Raw genomic sequence first — 25,846 nt, 5'->3', positions numbered from 1 at the left:
GTCTTAAAATAGCAGGAAGGCACACACACACTCAGACTATAGTGTCAATTCCCGTACCATAGAGTGATCACAAAAAGGGGGAGAGAGGAGCGGGAACTCCAGGGCATCTTCCTGAGCAGAGAGCATGGCAAGTGTGAGCTCAGGCCCCGGAAGGGTGGGCACTTGGCCTGAGGAAGGGGATGGATGAACCAGGAGGAGAAGACAAGACAGAGCCCACGTCTGGGTTAGTGTGTGACAACCTGACAGCACTCATAGTCTTGTTTGGGGAGTGTGTGCGTGCGTGCGTGTGTGTGTGTGTGTGTGTGTGTCTGGAATCGTGAAACCGGAGGCGGTGTTGGTATGACTAGTTTGGCAAGGAGAACATGGACTTCCCTCCTGGCCTGTGAACTCCGGTTGGGCAAAGAACTAAGAACTGCATCTGAACCATTCCCAAAGTCTAGCCTGGTGCCTGGCACCAAGACATTCAAAACATGTTCCAGGATGAATAAATGATGGCTGGGTCCATGGATATGCCAGAATATAAAAGGATAGGGATAAAGATAATCCAGCTTCATATGGCAAAATCAGAACTGGGGACACCAAAGTTAGTACATTCTGAACATGGGGAGGGCAGTGGAAGAGGTGGGGCTTATGATCTGCCTGGGGAAGCAGGGACAACACACCCAGGAAGGGGAAAGACTTCCTGGAAGAGCAGGGCTTTGAGCTCGGTCTGAAGGATGGATAGAATTCCTTGAGATGGTGTTTTAGCCAAGGCTCCTAGGCTAAGAGAACCAACACACTCAAACCAGTGGAGGTGAGAAAAGAGGATTTCCTGGAAAGTTACGTGGGAATCTCAGAGAAACTGAATGGGAAATACGGTCAGATCTCATGGGATCAGGACTGAATAAGTGTGGAGGACAACTTGACTGTTAAGAGTGGCTGTGGCTAGAGGATGTGTGCACACGAGTGCAACTTGGTGACCACCCTTTCCTCCTCCCTGCCTCGGCTCCACTCCACTCTCTTCTCCCAGTACATCCTAATACCACATGGCTTCCAGATACTACTCGGTAGCTTCTGCCACCATCCAAGTAACTCAGTTTCTATGCCTCCTTGGTTCAAATGCTCAGGAAAGAAAAACTAAATAGCTCAGCCAGTCTATTTACCACTTTCTCTTGGTTCAGATGTCTAACACTGATGCCATCATCTGTGGCCAGAGAGTAGACGGTGTACTCATCTAGGAGAAGGGGGTGTAGGCAGGTGAGAGTGATACACCCTTGTGATCCACATGGAGAAAAAGAGAGCAGGGGCGGTGTAAGCAGCGGGAGGACAATGAGTTAGGACTTGGCAGGTGTGCTTGAAAGTGTATAAGTGTGTAAGAGGGGGAGGGATTGAGGAGGGGCGGGAGCCAGGATGAGAGGGGAGCTGTCAGAACTGGGTGATCTTGGGCGAATGATCTGATCTTTCTGTACCTCAGTTCCCCATCTCTGCAATAGGGTGAACAGTAATGTCCACTGAGTTTGTGAAGATAAATAATCCACAAAGAGGTCTAGAAGAGTACATGGTCAGTCTCCGTACACTCTTTTTCTGTGTAGGGGAAGTAAGTCTGGATGAATATTAAGTGCTTGGCATGTAGAGGTCTTGACTGCCAGTTCTGGTTTTGTCCTGGACAAGTCATTGAGATAAATGGACCTCAGTTTTTCCATCTGTACAACAATGGGGTCAGACTAAATAATTTCTAAAAATCCCCTCCAGATTTAGCATGCCATGGTTTTGTCTTGGTGTTGTGGGCAATAGGGAGCCTGTGTGTTCTCGGTAAGGCAGATGACAAAGTGAGAGGGAACACGGGCTTGCACGGGATGCCTGGGGACTGCAGGAGGGGTGATCAGGAGGCGGGGAGGCGACAGCAATAGCAGAGTGTGTGATATGAAGCTCTGCATGGGCCTTAATCGGGGCATGGAGAAGAAGGGGGCACAGATAGACAAAAGCTCAGAGGTCCACATAAAATAAGAACGACCGGGAGAGCCATCCTGCTTGCCCACTGGGCATGCCCGATAGAACTGAAGTATGAATCATCACGGCCGAGGGCACTGGGCCTGTTTACCCAGGAGGCACTGGGGTGGAACGAGGTCAGTGTGAGGCTTATAGTAATCTACAATCATGCAATGCCTCTGGAGCAGAAAGTGAGGGGGGAAATCCTGGGAGGGTTTTCTTCAAGAACAGCAGAGTTCAGCACCATCCCATGGGGGCCCCTGAGCACAGACTGCAGCCACCGGCTCTATCAGATCCTAAACGCTGATTGGGGCTTTCAGAATCCTCAGGCCTCTAGTTAGCAGTGCCTCTAGCCGGCCTCTCATCCTCAGATGTCAGCCACATCACATCAAGTTCCTTCCATCGCCTTAGCTGCCCTTCCTCTGCTTTCCTGAACTCCCTGACCAACCCATTCTCCCACTAGACCCTGTATCGCTTCCTCCACCCCTTCAGCCTCCCAACATCCCCACTTTGGCTTTCATCCTGGGATGCTGAGCATTTCTAGAGGAAACTGTAGCATCACAGAGGCTCCTTATGGTCTCAGTATAATGTTTGGCAACACTTGCTGGGCCCCACTGCTCCTCTGGCAATTATCTTCTGCTGTCTTATGTGTCTGGACACCATCCTATGCCCCAAAGTGGATTTTGCAAATTCTCACTACTCTTTTCAAGCTGTCCTCCATCGTATGCTGTCCTGCCTCCTGATCACATTGACTGAGGACATCTAGGCGACCTTCTCACGCCTGTAAACTTTGTTTCACTCCCTTCCTCCAACTTCCAGCTACATTACTTTTTCTTCTTCCTATATCTTTGAACTCTTCTTGGCTCCTTTATTGTACTCTAAGTTGCAATCTCTCCCTTCTTAAAGCAACAAAACGCACAGCAAACACTCCTTGACCTCGTATATCCTCTGGAAATTCCTTTTTCTCTCTTTCTCTTCTCTAGTCCAGAAATCTGTATTTTTAGTTTGGATTATTTAGCCCATTCATATTTATTATAATCACAGATGTATTTGAATTTACTTTTACCATCTTATTTTGTGTTTTCTATTTATCCCACCTTAATACTAACCTTCCCCCCCTCCTTCTTGTCTCCTCTTGGATTGCTTATACTTTTTTATTCTGTTTTTTCCCTTCTCTTAACCTGGAAGTTATATAGGCTGTTTCTTTTCTATTAGTGAATATCTGACAATTAACAAAGTAGGCATGAATTCATGTATAACTCATACATTTTTAAGATTTAACCCTCATTTTTGGAAGATATTTTCTATGCGTGAGTACATAATTTTAGGTTGTTATTTTTCCCTCGACCCTATTTAGTTATTTTTGGATTTTTTACTATATAGATGTCCCCTGGTGGCTCAGAGGTTAAAGCATCTGCCTGCAGTGAGGGAGACCTGAGCTCTATCCCTGGGTCGGGAAGATCCCCTGGAGAAGGAACTGGCAACCCACTCCGGTATTCTTGCCTGGAGAATCCCATGGACGGAGAAGCCTGGTGGGCTACAGTCCACGGGGTTGCAAAGAGTTGAACACGACTGAGAGACTTCACTTTCACTTTCATTACATAGATTATATTTCTTGGAATTTTGTCTGTGAGAATTCCTTGTAACCTGAGTTAAATATGGATTCCTCTAGAGATTATTTGCTCTTTTTTCTTCCGGGTACTACCAAGGGGTCCTACCAGCCCAGCCCCACTGGAATCTAAATAGTATATAGTTTTTTAGACCACCCAGGTAGGGTTAATTTGGAATGAAATTAAATCATACAGGCCAACCTGTGGTTCTGAATTCTCAGGAAAAATTTCCCCCTTCTCTCCTTCAGAGCCAAGGTTCAAGTCAGGCAATTTTCCTGGCAGCCTTCTAGAGGAGTGAATAATATCTAGCTTATTCCTTGACCAAGTGTTCTACTATCCCTGTGAGTCTCAGATTTAAGCAGAGGGTGATTTGTTAGACTCTTCCACCTTGGTAGGCCTGGGCTTTGTTTTCTGTCTCCTGAATCCTGCTCACCTTCAGAACACCAAAATTCAAATTCACCTAGTACACAAATGCTCTCAAGGTGAAAGCCAGCTTTGGTTCTCTGCTTTCCTCACTTTGTTCCTTAGTGTTCCACTTTATTTTTCACTTTCTTGCTCGTTTACTGAGCATTTTGAGTTGTTTCTTTAGTAGAAGTTTTGCTTAGGGAACCTGGTCTATCATTCTGAAGGAAATCCAAATCTCTTTCTCCCATAACTGCCAAGTTCTTTTAAAAAAACAGATGACACTCAGTCTTTCTAAGCTTTCCCTTCCAGTCACCTGTAGCCTCCTGAAGTTAGGCCTCCACTCCACCTTCCACTGAACCTGTTTAAGTAAACGGCACAGCAGGACTTCAAGTTATCAAATCCTAGACATTCTCTGGTCCTCATGTTACTTGATTCCTTCTCAACACCAGAAACTACTGATCTCTTGAAACCCTCTCCTGCCTTGGTTTCCATGATCCTGCTTTTTTCTCCACATCTTTTCCCATTTCTCTGACTGTTACTTTTTGGTCTCCTCTTTCCTGTCTGTGTTGCTGTACTTTCAGAATTATTGCACACCCCTGAGCTGTTTGAACAACTATGATATGCTGCTGATTTCTAATCCATATCGCCATTGCTCCTACCTACAGGAGGCCCTTCAAACTCACTATGTCCAGGGGCTTCCCTAGTGATCCAGTGGGTTAAGAATCCACCTTGCAATGTAAGGAACACTGGCTCGATTCCTGGTCAGGGAAGTAAGATCCCACATGCCTTGGAGCAACTAAGCCTGCAAACCACAGCTAGAGAGTCCATGCGCTGCTACAAAAGATCACGAGTGCTGCAATTAAGACCCGAACCAAGACCTGACGCAGCCAAATAAATAAACAGAGAACAAACTCAGTGTGTCCAATGATGAACTCATTATCTTTCTTCCAAGCTTGCTCTTGCTAATCTGCTGAATGAAGTCACCACGTAACCAGTCACCCAAGTCAGATTATGCTGGAAACATGATGGGCATCTCCATTTCTTCCCCACTTCTCACATCCAACCAATCTTGTAGCTTCTACCTCTTTAAAATGTCTTGAATTTATTTTTTCCCCATCTCCATTGCCGCTGCCTAGGGTCAGGTCCTCCTGGTCTTTCTGTCTGAGCTATTGGAATTGCTGCCTCTTTGGTTTCCTTACCACCAGTCTTGCCTTCCTCCAACCATCTGCACAAAGTTTAAGTTCATTTACTTCAACAAAGTGGTCTTCCTATAACACACATATGATCAATTTACCCCCACTCCTTGCTTAGAATCCTTCCAGGAGTACCAGAGAAAGGGACACTTCCAAGTGGATTTCCACATCTGTCTCTCTCTCCCACATTACCTTTCAGCTCCACCACCAGCCCCCCTTCACCCTGCACCCTCTGGTGTGCTGTCATGCCTAAACATCGAGCAATTTCACCTTGGTGTCTTACTCATATTGCTTCCTCTGCCAGGGATAATTTCTGCCTCCCTCTGCCCCACATAGGCCTGACTATCCAAGGAACACCCTTAGATCTTTCAGGAGTCAACTGGAGCGTGGTCTCTTTGTGATCTTTCCCATCTCCTTAACCCTGCAGAGCTGCATCATTCAAGCCCTCTGGAGTGCCCCTGCTGAACCTTCACGTGTGTGTGGTACAGCACATACAACATGTTGTGGCCTTTTCCTCATGCTCATCTTTATTAGACTGCAAATTCCACGAGGACAAGGACTATGACTTTTCCATAAGTTAGGCCATATATACCATAGGTGCTCAATACGCACTTGCAGAATGGTTGAAGATGAGCTATTGCCTTCTTGGAATGAATGACCCTGCTGCTCACCAAGGCAAACTGTGCTGAATCCCCTAGGAGGTGGAGTGCCTTGGTGTGTCATGACCAAGTCAGCAGCCGTGACACTGGGTGGTCTAATCAGTAGAGCCTGGGGAGTAAGACTTTTTCCTAGAGAAGTAAATCCTGGGAGCTCTGGGGAATTCCATGACCAAGCGACAGAGCAAGGCAGATGAGTAGTTCATAGAATGTGATGTGGGTCCAGTCCTAGGATTCAGGAGGCTTACAGAAATGGACACTTTGCTGAGACCTTCAGGAATGGGAGCAGAGCCAAGCTGTGGGAGGGAGCACGGGGAGAGTTGGCGGTCTGTCTCTATACAGTTTGGGATGTAAAAGGGAAGGTATGTGCATCTTCCGGTAAAGTTTTGACTTGAGGAGATGCTGCAAACTCTCAGGAATAGGGTGTGAAGAATATAACTCACTGCTCCCCATCCCCATCAGGTCTAATTTCTCACCATCAGCTGGCTCTTGAAGACTAGTCCCTGGAAAAAGCACGAGATGCTGTGATGTTGAAGAGGCACAGGATCAGTAAGCTAGAGTTCAGCACTTAATTAGATGTGAGCTCAGGCAAGTGGCTTACCCTCCCTTGGTCTCAGTTGCTTCATTGGTAAATTGCACACACCCTGGCATGCCTCAACCACTTCACAGGATTATAGTCAAGGTCAATTCACCATCATTACAATAGCTGTTCTTTTTATATCACTTCCTATGTGTCAGAGACTATGCCAAGTGCTTACAGACGGTATCTTCATCCATCCTCACAATATCTCTATGAGGCAGAACTAATATCAGCTCCGTTTTACAGATGAGGGAATCAAGGTTTAGGAAGGTAAAATATCTTGCCCAAGTTAAATGCTCTCAAGTGAGCTGGCATTCGGTCTGTGGACCCAGTCTTATGATTCCCTGGGATGTGCCTTCAGCTATGGACCATCCTTGTAAACCAGGGGTAAAGCAACCACAGGTCCCCTCTGGGACTCCTGGTCTTGCAGCCACAATATAGCACTTAGCAAGGTATAGGGGAGGACAGTTCCTCCCCCCTTGGCCTGGTGATGTGCTCCTGAGGGGGTCAGCTTTTCCTTCCCAACCACAAGGATTGGTGAATGTCCTGTGGTGTAGTGTGTCCCCATTTTTCATGTCTATTCAGAACCTGTGAATGTGATCTTATTTGAAAATAGGAACTTATGCAGATGTAATCAAGTTACAATGATCTGAACTCATACTAGATTAACTGGTATCTTTAAAAGAGAGAAATTTGGACACAGATGCAGACCCAAAGGGAAGACAGCCATGTGAAGATGGAAGCAGAGATTGAAGCTATGCTTCCCCAATCCAGGGAACACTAAGAATTCAGGGAACTTCCAGAAACCAGAGACAAGAAAGGACTTTTCTCTAGAGCCTTCAGAGAGAGGATAGGGTTCTGACACCTTGGTTTCAGACTTCTAGCTTCCAGTACTGAGAGAATAAATTTCTGTTCTTTAAGCCACTCAGTTCATGGTATAATACTCTGAGACAGTCCTAGAAACTAACCTTACACTGTAGGGCTTCCCAGGTAGCGCAGCGGTAAAGAATCCACCTGCCAATGCAGGAGATGCAGGTACGACTCCTGGATTGGGAAGATCCTCTGCAGGAGGAAATGGAAACCTTCTCCAATATTCTTGCCTGGAAAATTCCATGAACAGAGGAGCCTGGTGGACTGCAGTCCATAGGGTTGCAAAGAGTCCCACATGACTGGGTGATGAGCACGTGAGCACGCAATCTTACACTGTGCCCACCACAGCTGGGAATCCTAAAGGGCGGGTGGAACAGAGTTTGGGAGATCAGTTAGATAAAATAGAGGGGAGGGGATGCCCATTTTGGGGGATGAACACTTATGAGACTACATAGAGGCAGAGCACTATAAAAATAAGGTGTTTGATCATTCAGTTACTGACCAATGTGTAGACAGTGCCTCTATAAAACTTTGCATATGTGTGTTTGTGTGTGAGTGGTGTCTGGGATATCTGCAGTCCAGTTTTTTCTTTACATTAGGAGGGGCATTCTTCAGGTTGGTAACAGCTTTGAAGGTGAGGATTCCATCTGAGAAGCTCCACCTTCCCACTCCCACCTTTGGTCATCCTCTCCACCTCTAAATCTCATTTGATGAGACTCTGCTTATGGGGGTTAAAAAGTCTGCCCAAGTTTTCATGCAAGTTAGTAAGAAAACGAGAATTCAGACCCAGAACTCTGGGTCCAAAACCCTGTCCTTGTCATGATTTCAAGCTCTTTTTCAAGATAAGAAAAGTGAATATTTTCAAAAAGATATGAGCGATTCAGTTTACTGTTTATAAGCATTTTCCCCTAAATTTGAAAGTAACAGTAGCTTATCTGCAAAATATTTAGAAAATACTGAAATGTTTAAAGTAAAAAAAAAAATTATTCCAGTGATAACTACAGATAATATTGACTAAGTTCCTATCAGTCTTTTTTCCTTGCAGTTATATAGTATCAACAAAATCAGAACGATACTATAAGTAGTTTTGTATTTTGCTTTCTCATTTAGCATTATCTCATGAATACCTCATGTCATTATTTTTACAAACATAATTTTTAATTAGTAAATAATGTTTCATCGTATAGATGGGGCATAATTTATTTGTTTTCTATACTGAGTATTTGTTTCCAGCTTTTACAGTGATAAACATGCAATAGTTAACATTTCTCACAAATACCTATCCTCATCTCTATTATTGCTTGAAGATAGGAGACTGGGGTATGAACATTTTAAGACATTTGATATATAATGCCAAATTGTTTACCAAAAGGTTTCTACCTACCAACAGCATGCTAGTGCTTCACGAAGCACCCTCACCAACACTGAGTACTGTCATGAAAAAGCCCTGTACATTCTAAGAAGGGGCATCCCATGATTCGATCACACAGGTGGCTGTGCGTCCTGCGCATCGCAGGGGGCGACTGGGGCTGGGAGACTAATTAGGAGATGGTTGCGACAATCCCAGTGGGACGTGATGGGCGCTTGAGGCTAAGCAGTAGGCACGAAGGAAAAGGGAACAAGCGCACGGGACTCGTAGAACGTTCCATGCGAGGGGTGGGGGCCGGTGCTGATAAGATCACGCCGCGCTGCGGGGGGTGCAGAACTGGGCGGAGGCCGCGTGTGGGGCTCGGCCTCTGCGCCGCGCTTGGCACCCACGGGTGAGGTTGGCCGAGGCGCGAACCCCTCCCACCCCTTTAACGGGGACACTCCCCTTTAAGGCGGGCGCCCGCGCGCACCCGGCCCCGCCCTTCGGGGGCGCGCGCGGCGGCCGCGGCGCCGGCTCCGCCGGGAGCGCACGTGCCGGCGCCGGGTGGAGGAGAGGGAGGCGGGAGCCGGGCCGCGGGAGGAGGGGAGGCGCCGGGGGCGCGCGCGCGCGCGCTGGGCGCTGCTGGGCTGCGGCGGCGGCGGCGGCGGCGGTTACTATGGCGGAGTCGGCCGGAGCCTCCTCCTTCTTCCCCCTTGTTGTCCTCCTGCTTGCCGGCAGCGGCGGGTCCGGGCCCCGGGGGATCCAGGGTGAGTCCCGGGGCGGGGGCGGGGGCCGGGATGGAGCGGGCCGGGCGAGGGCGAGGCCTCGCGCCGCGGCTCCTGGCTACAGCGCGCCCCCTCCCCACGCGCACAATATGGCCGGGCGGGGGGCGCGGGGGAGTCGCGGTGACCCCCCACCCGGGTCGGCTTCCCCCGATCCCCGAGGCGCGGCCGCCCGGCCGGGACCGAGCTCACGCCGGGCCCCTGGGGACCCGAGCCCTTTCCCAGGAGGGACTGGATTCGGGGAGCTCTCGAGGGTCGCGCTCCCAGCACCCCTATGTTCCATAGAAGGGAGTGCAGGCTTCCTTCCCCGAGATTTGGAGATCCACGTTTCTGCCGCTCAGCATGTCCAGGGGCGGGGGTCTTCATTCCCTCCGTCCAGATGCTCCAGCGTGGGGGGGGGGGGGGGCGCGCCTTTTCTCCCGCCAAGATTATGGGGCTTCGGCGATAGGGTCTTTGCCTCTCCGAGGTATCCTGACGTTGAGAGCCCTTGCGCACCATAGATAAAAAGGGAAGGGGGTCTTCAGCCTTTCCGTCAGCTCCCTCCTGCAGTTGGGGTGCTTCTTCCCCTCCCTCTCCTTCCTCCCTGTCGTTCTGGGAAAGCGAGTCACATTTCCCCCTCGGGCAGTCCCTTGAGTTCAGTGGGGCCAACCCCCCACCTCCAGTCCACATGCCCCGGGGAAGCTCGGTGGAGGAAATGGGACGTACAGGCCCCTATCTGGAGCTTGGCTTTAGAATCTCTCTAACCCTAGGAAACCTCGTTCCAGAACGGTTAATCTGCATCTAGGTGTATTTGCTTTCTCCCTTGCCACTCCCACCCCACCTCAGGGGGTCCATTCAGTTGGTCACTGTGGATGCCTTTCAGGTGACATCGTCGAACCTGCCCCCCACCCCCAAGATTAGGACCCCACCACCAGACCAGGTCCTGGCCCTTGGTCAGGATTTATTTACCTTCCCACACCAGCGCTCTTCCCAGCCCTTCCCCCTACCTCCTCCCCTACCCTTGCACACCCCTCACCTTCCAACTCCCACAGCCTTCTGCACCCTGGTAGCACCCCCATCCTTCTCACTATCGAAGTGGTACCTTTCTGTGGGACACTCAGTTGGGTGTCTCGTTTGTGAGGCTATACGGGCTTGAGGAAAGCAGATGAAACCCTAAAATATTTAAGGGAGTCATCTCAACCCTGTGCTGGCATTAGGGTAGCAGATGAAGGTTATATTTGGCCTTTATATTGGAGTGATTATTGACCCACAGTTGGATCCAGGAGAGACAGTCAGGACTGGGTTTGCTCCCGATGTACAAAGCCTGCTGCTCTGACTTCTCAGCAGCCCCTAACCTTCTAGCAGTGGGGGATCAAGTGTGTGTTCCTTGGCTCTCTTCTCTCCACCAAAAACATAATGGTTCTCAGGTGGGTTCAGGCTTCTTTCAGAAATGAGACGATCAGCCAAAGACTTGATCCCATTTTGGTGTCTCACAAACAAGTTCATTCCCTCCAGCCTTGATGTTTGTTTCCAGTGGTGCAGCCTGTGTGGTGGGGTCTTTGTTCACTGGTTAATGCTTCTGCTAAGGCTGTCATGTGTGTTCCTGGATCTCGCTGCTCTGTGGCAGAGGTAACGCGCTGTGGGGTCAGATAGATGTGGTGAAGGTATGTGAACAGCCTGACATTCGTGGTAAGTTAATGGTTTTCATGAATAATGTACGCTGGGCCTTATTTTTGGGCCATGTTTTTGGAGTGTGTATCATGATGTTATTTCTCTAGTTGGGTAGTAAATAAGGAGATTCAGCCGTCAGGTTTGTTATTTTACATGTGTATGAATAAATCTGTAAATTCCTTCCTTAGGAATTTTTATCCTGTTGCTAATATATCTGAGGTTCTTAACAGCCATTTCCCTGTTGGTTTGGTGTAGTGTCTGATGGGGTATTTCTTGTTGTCATGAGCCTAGTTAAGAATGTTTAATTGATGATCCAACTGGTTCTGAACGGGGCAGGTTCATTTTTTGTAACCTTCCCGAAATGGATGTTTGTTGGGGTGAGGATGGGTGGGCATAGTAGGGAGTTGGTTTCTTTTTTTGGTTAATTGGAAATTAGGTTGTGTATCCAGCAAACATTCTCGAAGGCCTTCAAACTTGGCCAGACACTACAGTTTTTTCCGGGACACATCTCGTTGCCAATAGTGCATGCTACAGAGACCACTGTTGCAAAAGGCTTAGAGTGAAGCATCAGTTCTGGGAATATAGAGGCTGTGAGATAACAAGAAGTTGATTGCTGTCCTCCCCACACTTCCTCTGTTGTGTTCCCCTAGGTGGGCCGGGAGGAGCAGCAGGGCCAGCCAGGCAGCCCTGATGCCTGTGAAGACAGGATGTGAGGACAGCAAGGGATAGGTGTCTGTGTTAAATAGTGAACTAGTAGCGACTTAGTAAAAGGCCAGTGGTACAGAGCTATAAACTGCATCCATTTAATAGGTGGACCAAATTCTAAGGCCTACCTTTGGCATTTTCACTTTAGTATTTAAAAATGTAAAGCTGAATTAGTAGCAGGAGAACATGACATTGATTTTCTTAAGACAAAAGCTACAAGGGAGACATTTGAGGTTCTGATGGGAATATTTTGAATTTCTGTGATTAAACCAAAAATTTAATCTCAGGCCAAGTCTTATACTTTTGTTGAGTGGACATGAATTTGAAATACAGCAGAAGTGAACTCTGGTAGAGAAAAAGAGAATCTCTGATTAGTTTTGTTAAGAGCTCCTGGAACAGATGTGATTAACACAATAAAATGGCTACTCTGGTTAAAGGTTAGAGCCAGGTCGGGGGAGGAGGCTGCTCTCCAGCCCCAGAACTTTGCTCCCTGACAGGTTGTCCTTGAGTCAGGCACTTCACCTTTCTGTGGCTGCCTCAGTTTTGCCTCCTTGAAGTAAAGAACTGGTCTGTGTCTTTCTTATTGGGACATTTGTGAGACTGACTTACTGACAGCCAGTTGGCTGGGTGGTATTTTTAGACACAGTTTCTGACTTCAGTGAACATGCAATGTTGGGTTACTTTTTATCTTATGGGGCAGAGAGTAACTCCTGGGATTGAGAGAAGCAACACATGTCACACTGTGGTTAATTTGTTCTCTGTTGCATTTTTGTGGACCCCTTTCAGATTTCCTCAAGTTAATTTCTGTCTCTTGACAAGCCCTCACATCCTAGACCTGGCAGCATACCTGTGCTAATCAAAGACAGTCTGGAGGGAGTGACCTGCTTTAGGCTTTATTGGTTTGGCAACGTTTTCATTCTTACGCAACTCTGGGTATGTTTATGGCACTATGTAAATGTTACATAAGAACATGGAGGCAGAGAGGTGGCCGGAATGGTGCCTGTGAACACAGGAAGGTTAGACTGAGGACTTCATCCGCAAGGACCTTGGGAATCTGCAGTCAGTAAAAGAAGAAGCTGCACTTCGTTTTCCTCTAAAAACCTTTTTAGATGATTGTGTCTTTCAGGTGGACTGCTGTGTTATAAATAGGTTTATTCGCCACCGGTGAGCTAATTGTAACCTTGCTACCAAAATATGAATCAGGAGACAAGGAGACGATGGGGCGTGCTGCTTCTTCCAGCATGGCCTGTTGAAGCTGCTTGTTGCATTTTGGAACCGGAGTTGAATTGCGTTGCAGCCTCAGCCTCATAATAACTCAGGAGCACAGGGTGTTGAGGTGGAATGGAATTCTCAGTCTGCAGTGCTTGAGATCTTCTTTATTTTTGAAGGTTAAATTAGAATCCTGAAGTGGCTCTTTTGTTTTAATTTTGAAATGCTTATTGTTTACGGTTCAATCTTTGCTCAGAGGCGCGGTGAACATTAATTCTGGAATCCCGCCTCTTTGTCTCGAGCCCTTGTGCTATTTGTCTGTTACAGCAGGAGTTGATGTAAGAGGGTCTTACCTCATTTTCCTCTCTGTGTTCATGAGAAGAAAATCCTGGAGTCCTCTTGCTCATCAGCCCCCTCCGATGCTGGAAGTGCTGAGGGCCTCTGGAGCCCATCAGTTCCACCTGGCCTGGGAGTGCCCAGACCTTTGAAAGGATCGGAGCCGGCAGTCCCCTGCAGGCTGTCACTCTGCAGGGGGCCTCATGGCCGGGTTGAGTCCCATGTCCCGCCTCTCGGGTTTTGCTCTCCTCAGCTTCTCTCCCTCGTACACGGTTCATACATGGTTCAACCTGCAGCTGGGCCTGGAGGCAGCATCTCTGGTCTCGCCTGTTCTCTGCCCTCCAGCTTCTCCGTCGCAGGTAAATACCATTCGTAGTGTAGCTTTCTTCTTCCTCTGTCGTTTTGGTCCTCCAGCCTCCCTGGCAGTCTTACCTGCTTGCAGGGCATCCCACACGGTGCCACCTTAGGCAGCTATGGTGTTCTTTTTGTTTTTTTTCCTCTCTCCATTTAGTCTGAAGCCTCATTTGTCTTGCTAAATATTTTGAATTTAACATAATGAAAGTAACTGCCTTTCCCTTTAAAGTATCAATCACCCTAATATTTACACAATTGCATATAGGAGGTTTCTTTATTCACTTGGTTGGGTGTGTGCCTGGAATGCTTCTTGGCACGAGGAGGCAACAGGGAACCAGAGGGACAAAAATCCCTAACTCCTCATGGAATTTATGATCGCAGAGGCTCAGACTGAAAATAAATGAGTAAACACAGTTATCAGTCATGAGTGCTGTGAAGGAAATAAAACAGGATGGTGTGCTAGAGTGCGCTGGGGGCTGCCACGTCACAGCCCCGTCCACCTCATTGTTTCATCTGTAAAATGGGGCTAACACAGTCAGGTGGCCTTATTTTCGGCAACTGTTATTTGAAGCCCAGTTGAACACTGGATTAGCAAATACTGGACCGCTGCTCCTGCTGCTTGCAGTGCTTTCATCAGCTGATCAGTACATAACCTTACGTTATTTGTGTTTTTGTTTAGAGACAAGTTATTTAATACATGTTGTTGATTCATGAAAGTTGAGCTCAGGGCCAGCAGCACTATAATGCCTGCCTGAATGAAGCTTGTTCAGCATATGTATTTTCTCTCTAAGGCATGTCACTGTCTTCTTGAACTTGGGGACACTAGACAGCGTTTCCGCACTACTCTTGGGGCCATTTTAAAGTGAAATCACCAGCATAAGCCACAAAAAGATAGAAAGCCCGGCACTGAACATACCATGAGAGGAACACATATTAACAGTGTGAAAGCTGAAGCAAGCCAGAGCGTTCTTATTCAACCTCCGTGGGAACGTGTGTGCTGGGTGACTCAAATTTGTCACCTCTCTGCACTTGCCTGTGAGTGACCGTGAAAGCACTGAGATTATTGATTTTGGGGTTACAGATAAATTTTAGTAAGTAGGCAGATTCACAAATACGAGTCCATGAATAATGAGAATTGACTGTATTTTGTTCAAGCAGTGCAATGATTGTGGCAAAGAGAAAATCATATCATATGGAATTCCCAGGACTCCTAAATGGTTTCACTGTACCAGTGTAATGTATACAGTGTTAAGTCCCGTTTCTAGCCTGTGAATAAACAGGTATATATGTACATATATTGAGAACTGCTGTGGTGATCTAAAGGTTCCTATAACACAGGCTTACTGAGCACCTACCATATACCAGGCACTGTTGTAGGTGCAGAGATACACCAGTAAACAAAAGGAGACGAAATGCTTACCTTCATGAAGCTCACCTTCTGGCAGGTGAAATAGATGATAAGGTACAAGGTGATTATGTCTACCACAGTCCTTCCCGCTGCTCCCTTCTCCCCGTGATTTCCAGCCTGAGGTGTGCACACACCTGTTCTCAGTTACTCAGACATGAACGAAGGTGGTACACTTGACCCTTGAGCAACGCAGTTTGAGCTGCATGGGTCCACTTATACATGGGTGTTTTGTTTTGTTTTTTTTTCAGTAAATACCAGAGTGCAGTAGTATGCAGTACGAGGTTGGCAGAATTCACAGATGCGGAACTGCAGATCTACTGGGGTGATTGTTAAGTTATCCATGGGTGTTTGACTCTGTAGCGGTCAGTGCCCCTAACCCCTGAGTTGTTCCAGGGTCAACTGTATTGTGAAGGGTTTAAATCAGTTGACCTTCAGATGGGCACGCTGTCATGGTGGACCTGACCTAATCAAGCTGGCCCTTTGAAAGCAGAGCATTTTCTCAGCTGATTGCAGAAGAGGAAGGCAGTGCTGCCCCAGCTGGCTTGGGAGAAAGTAAACATTCTAGTGTGAACTGCCCATGGGAGCCGCGTGACCAGGAACTGCAGGCCTACTTTAGGAGTTGAGTGGTCCCTGGCCATCAGTGAGTAGGGCAGTGGGGGGCCGTAGTCCTTCATCCACAGGGCATTGAAGTTTGCCAGCAATGAGTGAAATTGAAAGAGGTCCCAGCCCTAAATGAGAAAGCCCCAGCCAATATCGGTCATGCTATGCCTGGACTTCTGACCTACAGAAACTGAAATAGTAAATAGGTATTGTTTTTAAAAATGCATGTGGGGTGAGTCAGATGGTTATATGAGGAGAAGGAAAACAGGACTGAGGCATAAGCGTATTCCCCAAGATAGGCTTGAGGCTCCTTGAGACTGGGTCACCCTGCCATCTCATGGATGGACTTACATGTGAAAAGACGTCCTGAGACCACATGTGACTTTCAGCTGCTGCCCGTTACCTTTTCCTAGACATTGTGAGGTTTGGAGGAGAGAGAAGATTGTGGATGCTTTAAATGATTTTGATGTGTTGAGGAATCTGTGACTTGAGGGGTTTTTATTTTTATAAAAAGTATTCTTTGTGTTGAGCACCCCTGGCCCCAGATCGTGATGTATTGTCTTGGTGTACATTTGTACATTACTTTCTACACTTGCAGTAGATAAATTCAATCAGTGTTCTTTCCTAACATCTCCCTAGTTGTTAGGGAGCACTCCTCAAGCTCAGTGTTGGGGGGGATACTGAGGAAAGAATCTGTCCTTGCTATTAGGAAGTTTGTGCACAGATTGACTTCTGCGTGTTAGAACAACCATAAAGCCACACAGAGCGCAGCCCCTTCTCATTCACTAGGATGACGGCAATAATACAACCATCTGATTTCCTGAACGTGTACCATCTACTCAAGTGTTACACTGGGCATTTGGGCTGCATTCCTTACTCTGTACGGCCATTCTGTGAGCCACTCTCATCCCCATTTTACAGGTGAGAAAACTGGGGCATAGAGGTTAAGCAGTGGGCCTAAAGTCTGACTCTACAGCACATGCTCAAAATCCTGTGCTCTGCTATGTGCTGTGGTCACTGTTAAAGTAGCCTTCCAGCCAGTCCCTGCCTTCCCATCCTACGATTGGATTCAACTCTGGAAAGTGCACCTCCTCTGTCACTTTTATGTAGCCTCCAGGATGGACTGCAGACCCCTTTGCCGGCCATCACGATCCATGCAGTCTGGTCTGGTCTGGCTTATTGCCCTTATCTCTGGCTAGAACCCTGGCATTGTTGTCCTGTTGTCCATTTTCTTTGGACCTCACAAGCCTTGTGCTTTTCTTGGTCTTGGCCTTCTCAGCCAAATCCAACATCCTCCAAGTGTGGGACCCGCTTTGTCTTCCTACTGTCCCCCAGCCAGTAACTCCTTTCCTCTCTGCTTTTCTTGTTGGTCCATGTCAGCAACATAGAGGTTCACACTGGCTTAAAGTTTTCTGCTGCTCCCACTCTCCCACCCTCTATGCCCTGAAAGTTGATCCTAGGAACTGCCTTATATTTTCTTTATGTGTCTTTGTTCTATCACAGAGCTTTGTGTATTTTGGGTACTTAATAATTTAATTGAATTCATTCATTTCTTTTCCATCCTCTCAGCAAAATCCTAGATAAATAATTCCAGTTCTGTCCTGCTGTAATTTCATTATCTCCTGTATATACAGTTTTCATCCTGGTCACTCGAAAATGCCACAGACATTTGTGCGTTACTGGGAACGTCATAATCTGTACCCCACCTCTTTCATCTCTGTTGATTCTACTACCTGCCCATTTTATTTGAAATAAACTTGATCTCAACCTCATTAGTTGTTTTGGGGGGCTTGGGGTTTTTTTTTTTCAGCTGTGCCACGCACAGCACATGGGATTTTAGTTCCCTGACCAGGGATGAAACCCGTGCCCCCTGCAGTAGGGGCACTGGAAGCATGGCATCTTGACCACCAGGGAAGTCCTCAACCTCGTTAGTTTTATTCTCGATCCTTGCTGGTATTTTTTCTCCTTCATTGTCCTAGTTGTCTGAAACAACCATTCCTATCCCTCTTCTCAAAACTGTGATGAACACTGTCACCTCTCCACACATCATAGTGTAGTAAGTAGGTCAGGAAGCAAATACAAAACACCACTGATAAATGCTCTCCCCTGCTCTAATGAGCCAGGAGCGTGTCTGTTTAAGTACAACAAAGAAAGAAAGCAGAAGGTTGTACATGTCAATATAAACTTGTGGGTAAAGGAGAAATACCAAGTGACGAGCCGACAGTCTGACTGTGACGCCTGAGTTTGTACGCTTAGGTCCCAGGAACACAGGGCATGCTCTGTCGTAGTGACACCACTCCTTCCAGCTTTACCTTGACATTCCCCTGGGCAGCAGGTGGGCCCTTGCTGGATGTTCAGGCATTTACAGCCAGCCATAAATTAAGTCGCAATGACAGGTCTCCTTAGCATAAACATCAAACGTCTCTTTTGAGTGAGAACAAAGCTTTCATTCTCTAGACCTGAGGCTTAAGGGTGAACTTGTTTAAACAGCTCTCTGGGGTTGGGTTTGTCTCCAAGTAGAATGTCAGAAAGGCAGTTTGTAGAATAGATATAGTGTGGAGCTGGCTTTTCAAACACCTTTCTCTTATGCAAACCCCACTCTGAGACCTTTTCCCAGATTGAAATTAAATACCAAGCTTATCAAATGTCTTATTGTTAAATCTGTGCTTTTTTTTTTTTTTTCTCTCATACAAATAGCTTCCTTTATTAAGTCAGCTAGAAGTGCTTTTTACCAGTACACTTTTTGGGTACCGCCAGCTACACATGTAAAATTGGACTTTATTATGGCTCTTTGGTACTTGAGAGTTTTTGTTTTATTTTAGTGTGTTTTTACAGTCTAATTTTGATAATTGTGAAAACTGAAAATGCAGCTCGAATCTTTGTTACCAATAGCACCTGATTACTTTATTTCTCTGCAGCAGGACTTTTCTGCCTGGTACTGTTGTTGGTTCTGGAAAAACAGACATTACCTTTATTTTGTGATAGTGTAGTACCAGACACCTCCATTTTTAAGCCCAATTCAACATTTTCATAAACATTTTGACAGTTGTCTCGATCAATAGTGACTAAACAACTTTTTCTTTTTTTCTTTCTGTCTTCTTAAAGCAGTAAAAACCTTTAAAAAATGAAAATGTGGAAACGCATATAAAACAGATAAAAGCATGTCCTCTCTGGCAGAGCCCCCTGCCCTCTCAGATTGCTGGGCTGAGAGCTGCTGAATGAGATTTATTAAGCACAGTGCAGTGTGTGGGCACTGTGCAGGATACCAGTGAGAAAATGAAGGCAAGAAGGACTCTGGTTCCCTCCTCTAGGAGTTCACGGGTTCCTGGGACCTATGAGAGCCAGGGACTTGGGAACGGCACAGAACAACATTGTACCTTCATTTTGGGGGGTGTGCATGTGTTGGGTTTCTGTTGGTTTTGTTCTGTAGTTGAGATTATATTATATATACTGCTTTTTAGAGATTTATGGTATTTTTTAAATTGTGGTGAAACACATATAACAATTTTTAAGCATTTTAAAGTGTAAAATTCAGTGAAGTACCTTCATGATGTTAGGCAAACCATCACCTCTAGTTCCGGAACTTTTTCTTTACCCCTGAAGGAAACCAACCTAGTAATCCCTAAAGCCAACATTCCCCATCTTCTCCCCTATGCAGCCCCTAATAATCACTAATATGCTTTCTGGATGTTTAATATAAATGGACTCATAATACGTGGCTTCTTTCAATTAACATAATGTTTTCAGAGTTCATCCACACTGTAGTAAATATCAGTAGTTTATTCCTTTTTATAGCTGACTAATACTCCATCTGATGAGTGTGCCGCATTTTGTTTATCCACTCTTTGTTCAGTGGACGTTTGGGTTTCCACCTTTTGATGGTTGTGAATAGTGCTATTAGGAACGTTGGTGTACAAGTTTTTGTTTAAACACTTGCTTTCAATCTTTTGGATATATTGCACTAGGAGTGGAATTGCTGGGTTATATGGTAAATCAATGTTTAACTTACTGAGGAACCTTCGAGCTGTTTTCTATATAATAGCTGTACCGGTTTGTGATCCTACTGTCAGTGTGTAGAGTTCCAGTTTCCTCTGAATCTGCACCAGCATTTTCTTATGGCCTTCCTAGTGGGTGTAAAGTGGTATCTCATTGTGGTTTGGTTTCTGTTTGTTTTGTTTTTCTATCAAATGTGATTTTTATTTAGCTGACAAGCACTTTTCTACAGATGCACTCTTGGGACATCACATGGCAAAAACAGAAGTTTTTTCTCTAGTTTTTTTCCCCTCTTTTTTTACCTTATTAAAAATTATATTAAAAAAATAAAAATTATATTGGTCCTAAAATATAGAAAGAAATATAAATTCACCAAAAAACTGTACATTATCAAAACGTCACTAAAACACCACATTTGATTATATGTGGTTTTGGTTTACATTTGAATTTGAAATTCATTTGCATTTGATATGATGTTGACCATTTTTCATGTACTTTTTGGTCGTTTGTATACCTTCTTTGGAGAAATGTCTGTTCAAATCATTTGCTTATTTTAAAATTATTTTTTGTCATCGAGTTTTAAGAGTGGGTTCTTTACACATTCTGGATGCAAGACCATTATTAGATGCATGATTTTTGAATATTTTCTCTCATTCTGTTGGTTTTCTTCACACTGCCTTGTTATTGTCCTTTGAGATAGAAAAGTTTTTTTTTTTAATTTGGTGAAGGCCAGTTCATCTATTTTTCTTTTGTTGCTTGTGTTTTAGATGTCATATCTAGGAGCCCATTGCCAAATCCAAGGTCATGAAGATTTACCCCTATTTTCATTAAAAAAATTGTAGAATATAAACTTTAGCTCTTATATTTTGGTCTTTGACTTACATTGAATTAATTACATTACTTGCATTATGTAATAACTTACATTAATTAATCTTGGTGTGTGGTGTGAAGGGTCTGACTTCATTCTTTTGCATGTGGATTTCTGCTTGTTGAAGACTAGTCTTCCCACCCCCAAAATGTTTTAGACACTGTTGTGGAAAATCAGTTGATGGTATATAGAACTGTTTCTGGACTCTCAATTCTGTTTCATTGATTTATAGTCTGTACCTAGGCCAGTTTCATACTGTTTTGATAGCTGTAGCTTTGTAATAAGTTTGAATCAGAAAGTGTGAGTCCTCCAACTTTGTTCTCTTTCTTTTCCCTCTCCCAAGATCATCTTGGCTTTTCAGGGTCACAAAGTTGTGTAGAATTGTGGTCTTTGTTCTATCCCAAGAAAGCTGTAGGGAGTTTAGATATGGTCCAAGGAAGAATACTTAAAATGATCACAGGTTGTAATAGGCTGTTCTCATCAGTTTGAGCTGTGTGATGGATGCTGTCATCTGGAAAGAGGAGCGCTCAGAGGCAGCTATGATCAAGTTGTAAAGTCGTGAATAAGCATAAGAATAAGCATAAGAAGTGGAAACAGTGGCTGACTTTATTTTTCTGGGCTTGAAAATCACTGCAGATGGTGATTGCAGCCATGAAATTAAAAGACGCTCATTCCTTGGAAGGAAAGTTATGACCAACCTAGACAGCATATTAAAAAGCAGAGACATTACTTTGCCAACAAAGGTCCATCTAGTCAAGGCTATGGTTTTTCCATATGGATGTGAGAGTTGGACTATAAAGAAAGCTGAGCGCCGAAGAATTGATGCTTTTGAACTGTGGTGTTGGAGAAGACTCTTGAGAGTCTCTTGGATTGCAAGGAGATCCAACCAGTCCATCCTAAAGAAGATGAGTCTTGGGTGTTCATTGGAAGGACAGATGTTGAAGCTGAAACTCCAGTACTTTGGCCACCTGATGCGAAGAGCTGACTCATTGGAAAAGACCCTGATGCTGGGAAAGATTGAGGGCAGGAGGAGAAGGGGACGACAGAGGATGAGATGGTTGGATGGCATCACCGACTCGATGGACATGGGTTTGGGTGATCTCTGAGAGTTGGTGATGGACAGGGAGGCCTGGTGTGCTGCAGTTCATGGGGTTGCAAAGAGTCGGACATGACTGAGCAACTGAACTGAAAGTCATGAAGAGTAAGGGGGGGGTGGGCACAGGCTGATTTGGGTGCCAAATCTTAACTCTTGTGGAACTAGAAGGTTGCCCAGTGAAGTTTGGAAGAGGCAGGTTTAGTATCCCTAAACAGGACAATGTTCCACCCTAAACTGATGAAACTTACCATCCCCAAGGAGTATGTGTGTATGTGTGTATACACACACACACACACGTATAAGCCAAAAATCATAGATACTGTAGCTTTAAAACATCGTGAACCTTCATGTACCAGGACAAATGTGGGTGTTCTGCGGCTGCCTCTTACCTTCCGAGGTTGGTGCCTCCACTTTGCCCTTCCCACACCCTGTCCACTAGTGATGCGGGCTGAAGGGCAGTGAGTTTAGCCACTTGGTTCTTGGGAATTTCTAGTTGGGACAACAGCCTTGACTTAGTGTCCTCCAGAGTATGCCATGGGCAGGAGAGAGGGGCCTGGGGGTTGTCTTTGCTCAGAGCAGCTCCATAACATGCAGCAAGACAGAGTCTGCCCAAGTCGGGACTTGTCAGCCTTCCTCCAAACATAGCCTCTCTCACAAATTAAATTTGCTTTGATATTCTACCACAGACCACCTTCTCATCATACTTTGAAAACACGTTCAAATCCTGCCATAATGTCTTTAGTTCAGGTTTGACTAGCTTGTTCATATCAAAATGCTATACTAGTGAGAATTTCACTCTGACCACTTTTAACCTGCTTTTGTGACTCATCTGTGACTGGCTTTCCTAATTGTGTTATTTCTAACTCTTCGGTCAGGAACACGGAGAGTGTTAGGTATGTATTGTTTATGTACCTGTGTGTAGGCTGATTTCACGTGATGCGTCACTATGAAACAGATTATAAACGGCTGTTATCAGTAGTCCAGATTTAGTCTTTCAAAGAAATCAAAAGCTAAGTTTGTGATTTAGTGTACTAGAAAAGTTTTAGTAAATTCAGATTTTTTTTTTTTTTGGCCATGCCGTGTGGCTTGCTGGAGCTTAGTTCCCTGACCAGGGATTGAACCTGGGCCCATGGCAGTGAAGTGCAGAGTCCTAGCCACTGGATTGCCAGAGAATCCCATAATTCAGATGTTTTTGTACTTTTAGGATCACTTCATTTCAATGAAAAATGAATATTAACAGAAGACAATTTAGAGACCAGTCTGTCTTGGGTCTTCACTGATGGTCCAGTGGTTAAGAGTCTGCCTTGCAATACAGGGGATGTGTGTTCGATCCCTGGTTGGGGAACTAAGATTGCACATGCCACGGGGCAACTAAATAAAAAAATATTTTTAAAAAATGATTAAGACTAGTCTTTCTTTAAAGTTCAGAAAAAGGTGTATGGAATTAAAGCAGAACTTCCCAGTGTTGAATCAGTGATCCAAGCAATGTGACTTTAAAGACAAACTAGATTCAGATTTCAGCTGGAGGATTTTGGAGCTCATTTGGTTCAGCCCCTTCTTTCTGGTTAATGATGAGGAAAATGATGTTCAGGAAGGTTAAACAAGTTGCCCAAAACCACGCAACTAGTTACTGGCAGAGCTGAGACTCAAACAGCAGTTCCTTGCTGTGGTCTTGCTGTAACCTGGCACTTCCTAATTAGTGGTTAGAGAGACACATTGTACGTGAATGTGTTTACTTGAGTCTTACACTAAAGGGAGTGATTAAAATTTATTGAATATCTATTTGCTTTGCACTTTTTAAGTCTCATTGTTGTTCAGTTGCTGTGTCCTACTCTTGGCAACCCCCGTGAACTGCAGCATCCCTGTCCTTCACCATCTCCCAGAGTTTGCTCAAACTCGTGTCCATTGAGTTGGTGATGCAACCATCACCAGTGGTTGGATGCAGCCATCTCATCCTCTGTCACCCCCTTCTCCTCCTGTCCTCAATCTTTCCCAGCCTCAGGATCTTTTCCACTGAGTCGGCTCGTAAATCTATTTCATGTAATTCTTACATAGTCCTGTGAGGTAATTAACAGCCCCACTTTTCAGATTAGGCAGCTGGGGTGCAGGAAGGTTTCTGACTCGTTCAAGGTCATGTGACGGATAGAGCTGGTGTTTGAGCCCTGGGTCTGTGTGACCTGCTGCTGCCATGCCCCCTGCTGTGGCTCTAGAGAGAGTAACAGAAACCTCGCCGGGACGTGGGCAGTGGTGATGGCTATCTCAGAAATACCCTTTTCAGACTTCTCACTCCCTTGGTATAAAGTAGAGCTGTGCACAGATGTAGGCAGCCTTCTCAGAGGACCAGCAGCACTCAGCAGATGTGGGCTGATCTTCAAACCGTCTCTGTCACATAAATGGTATTTTCTGGCTGGGCTGCCAAGGCCCAGATAGAGTCAGGGACTTGCCCAATCTCTTATCACAAAGCCGCATGGCCCCGCTCCCAGTTCCGTTCTTCGTCCTGTCTAGCATAGATTTCACCACTTTTGTTCTTTCCTGTCTTACACCAAGATTGTTTAAGTACTTCCCAAAAATAATGAGCCACGTGTGGGTGTGCTCGTTCTCCAGAATGAATCACTGTGAAGGAGGCCGTGAACCAGGGAGAGGGGAGTGCGTGTCTGGGAGCAGGGGCTCTGCTTCCCCGGCTGCTAATTGACGGACTCCGAAGTGAGCTGCTTTTCCAAAGGCGGCCGCGGGTCTGGCCCGCGTGTCCCACTGTGCTCAGAATAGCCCTCTGGGAGTCGTTCGCTTTCCCTTCTGGCTTCCGAAAATAGCCCCGAGGCTGTGCTCATCCCCAGCCGGCCGTCGGGGCGCGTGTGTTGAGAGGTGTGCATGCCACGGGGACCCCTTTTGTGCCTGAATGTCCCCATTGACAGAGAGAGGAATGGGCGTTCGCACTCACTGATGAGTAGGCAGGACTCCAGCGTGAGTCAAAGGGGTTTGGGCTGAGTGTTCTGAGAGTTGCAGAAGTAAATTTCAGTCAGCAAGAAGAATGACATTTAGAAGGAATTTACTTCTAAAATTCCTTTTGTGTTTGGGATTCTAGTCTAAAGGGTACCTGCTTTAAACTTCCTGCCTTTAAAATACAACACTCCCTAAGCCCTTCAGCAGGGAGCTACGTGTCTTGGAATTTCTCCCAGAAGAAAGGGCTCTGATCAAACGCTGTAGGAAAAAAAAACCCCACAGGCCATGCGGTGAAGATCCTTACTGTCCGAGGACCTGTCCATGCTCACTATCCTTTGTCTTCTTGGTGGGAATGGCAAGGATCCTGTCGTTTACAGAAAGCCTGCAGGACTGGGGGGTTGGACCCAGAGATATTTCTAATCTGTCTTTGGATTTGAAAGGCCAGGAGATGCCTTTCAGTGTTTTAGAGGAAGAGACAAAGATAGACTGTTTACAGCCGAAAGGGGTGAGTTACAACAGGATAGTTTTTCACGGGACTGGTCATAAATGTCTCTTCTCCAGGGGCCATAGTTTGAATATGTTCCCTCTTGGTATCCAGATAGTATGCGCTTAGTGTCCAGCTGGGGACTTGGGTCCCCCTGCCACTTGCATCCCTGATGGGTGAGTGCTGCGTTCAGCACCTTGAGCCCCAGCCTCGGTACCCTGGTGGGTCAAGCCGTTCTCCTGCCCATCCCCAGAGGTCAGGGCTGGGTTAGGCTCCTGGGAGACAGTGCTGGGGAGAACCAACTGCTGCTGTCTGTGCTATTCCTGTTAGATGGATAAATAAAGGATTTCAGATTCCAGGGCTGCTGAACTGACTTTCAGAGGCACCAAATTCATTTACAGTAATTTCCTGTCAACAGTGCACACTTAGGGATAATACACACCCAGCCAAACTCGTTAGTCCCAGAGATGATTGCATATACTATCTATTTGGGGGGGAAAATATATGTGTGTGTGTGTGTGTGTGTGTGTGTGTATAGATAGATAGATAGTACTTTTTAAGTGATGCTATCCAAGGCCCTTTCAGAATGTGTTAGATTTATTGAGTACTTACTATACGTTGGCTTCCCAGGTGGCACTAGTGGTAAAGAACCTGCTTGCCAGCGCAGGAGACATAAGAAACGCGGGTTCAGTCCCTGGGTTGGGAAGATCTGGAGAAGGGCACAGCAGCCCACTCCAGTATTCTCGCCTGGGAAATCCCATGGACAGGGGAGACTGGTGGGCTACAATCCA

The 25,846-nt window shown here is 45.9% G+C and overlaps 1 protein-coding gene across 1 annotated transcript in view; it reads left to right on the top strand.

The window, feature by feature from the left end:
- The first annotated feature begins 9,188 nt into the window (after window positions 1-9,188).
- ACVR1B (activin A receptor type 1B) overlaps window positions 9,189-25,846 on the top strand; it is a 34,488-nt gene continuing 17,830 nt past the window's right edge. Inside the window, exon 1 of the mRNA XM_043883758.1 lies at window positions 9,189-9,397. Within this exon, the coding sequence (XP_043739693.1) occupies window positions 9,307-9,397 (91 nt within the window). The 5' untranslated portion in view covers window positions 9,189-9,306. The remainder of the gene's footprint in view (window positions 9,398-25,846) is intronic.

Source organism: Cervus elaphus, chromosome 3 (assembly GCF_910594005.1).
Source record: "Cervus elaphus chromosome 3, mCerEla1.1, whole genome shotgun sequence".
Lineage (NCBI taxonomy): Eukaryota > Metazoa > Chordata > Mammalia > Artiodactyla > Cervidae > Cervus > Cervus elaphus.
The sequence above is the reverse complement of the archived record's forward strand: the minus strand, read 5'-3'. Positions and strand labels throughout refer to the sequence as shown.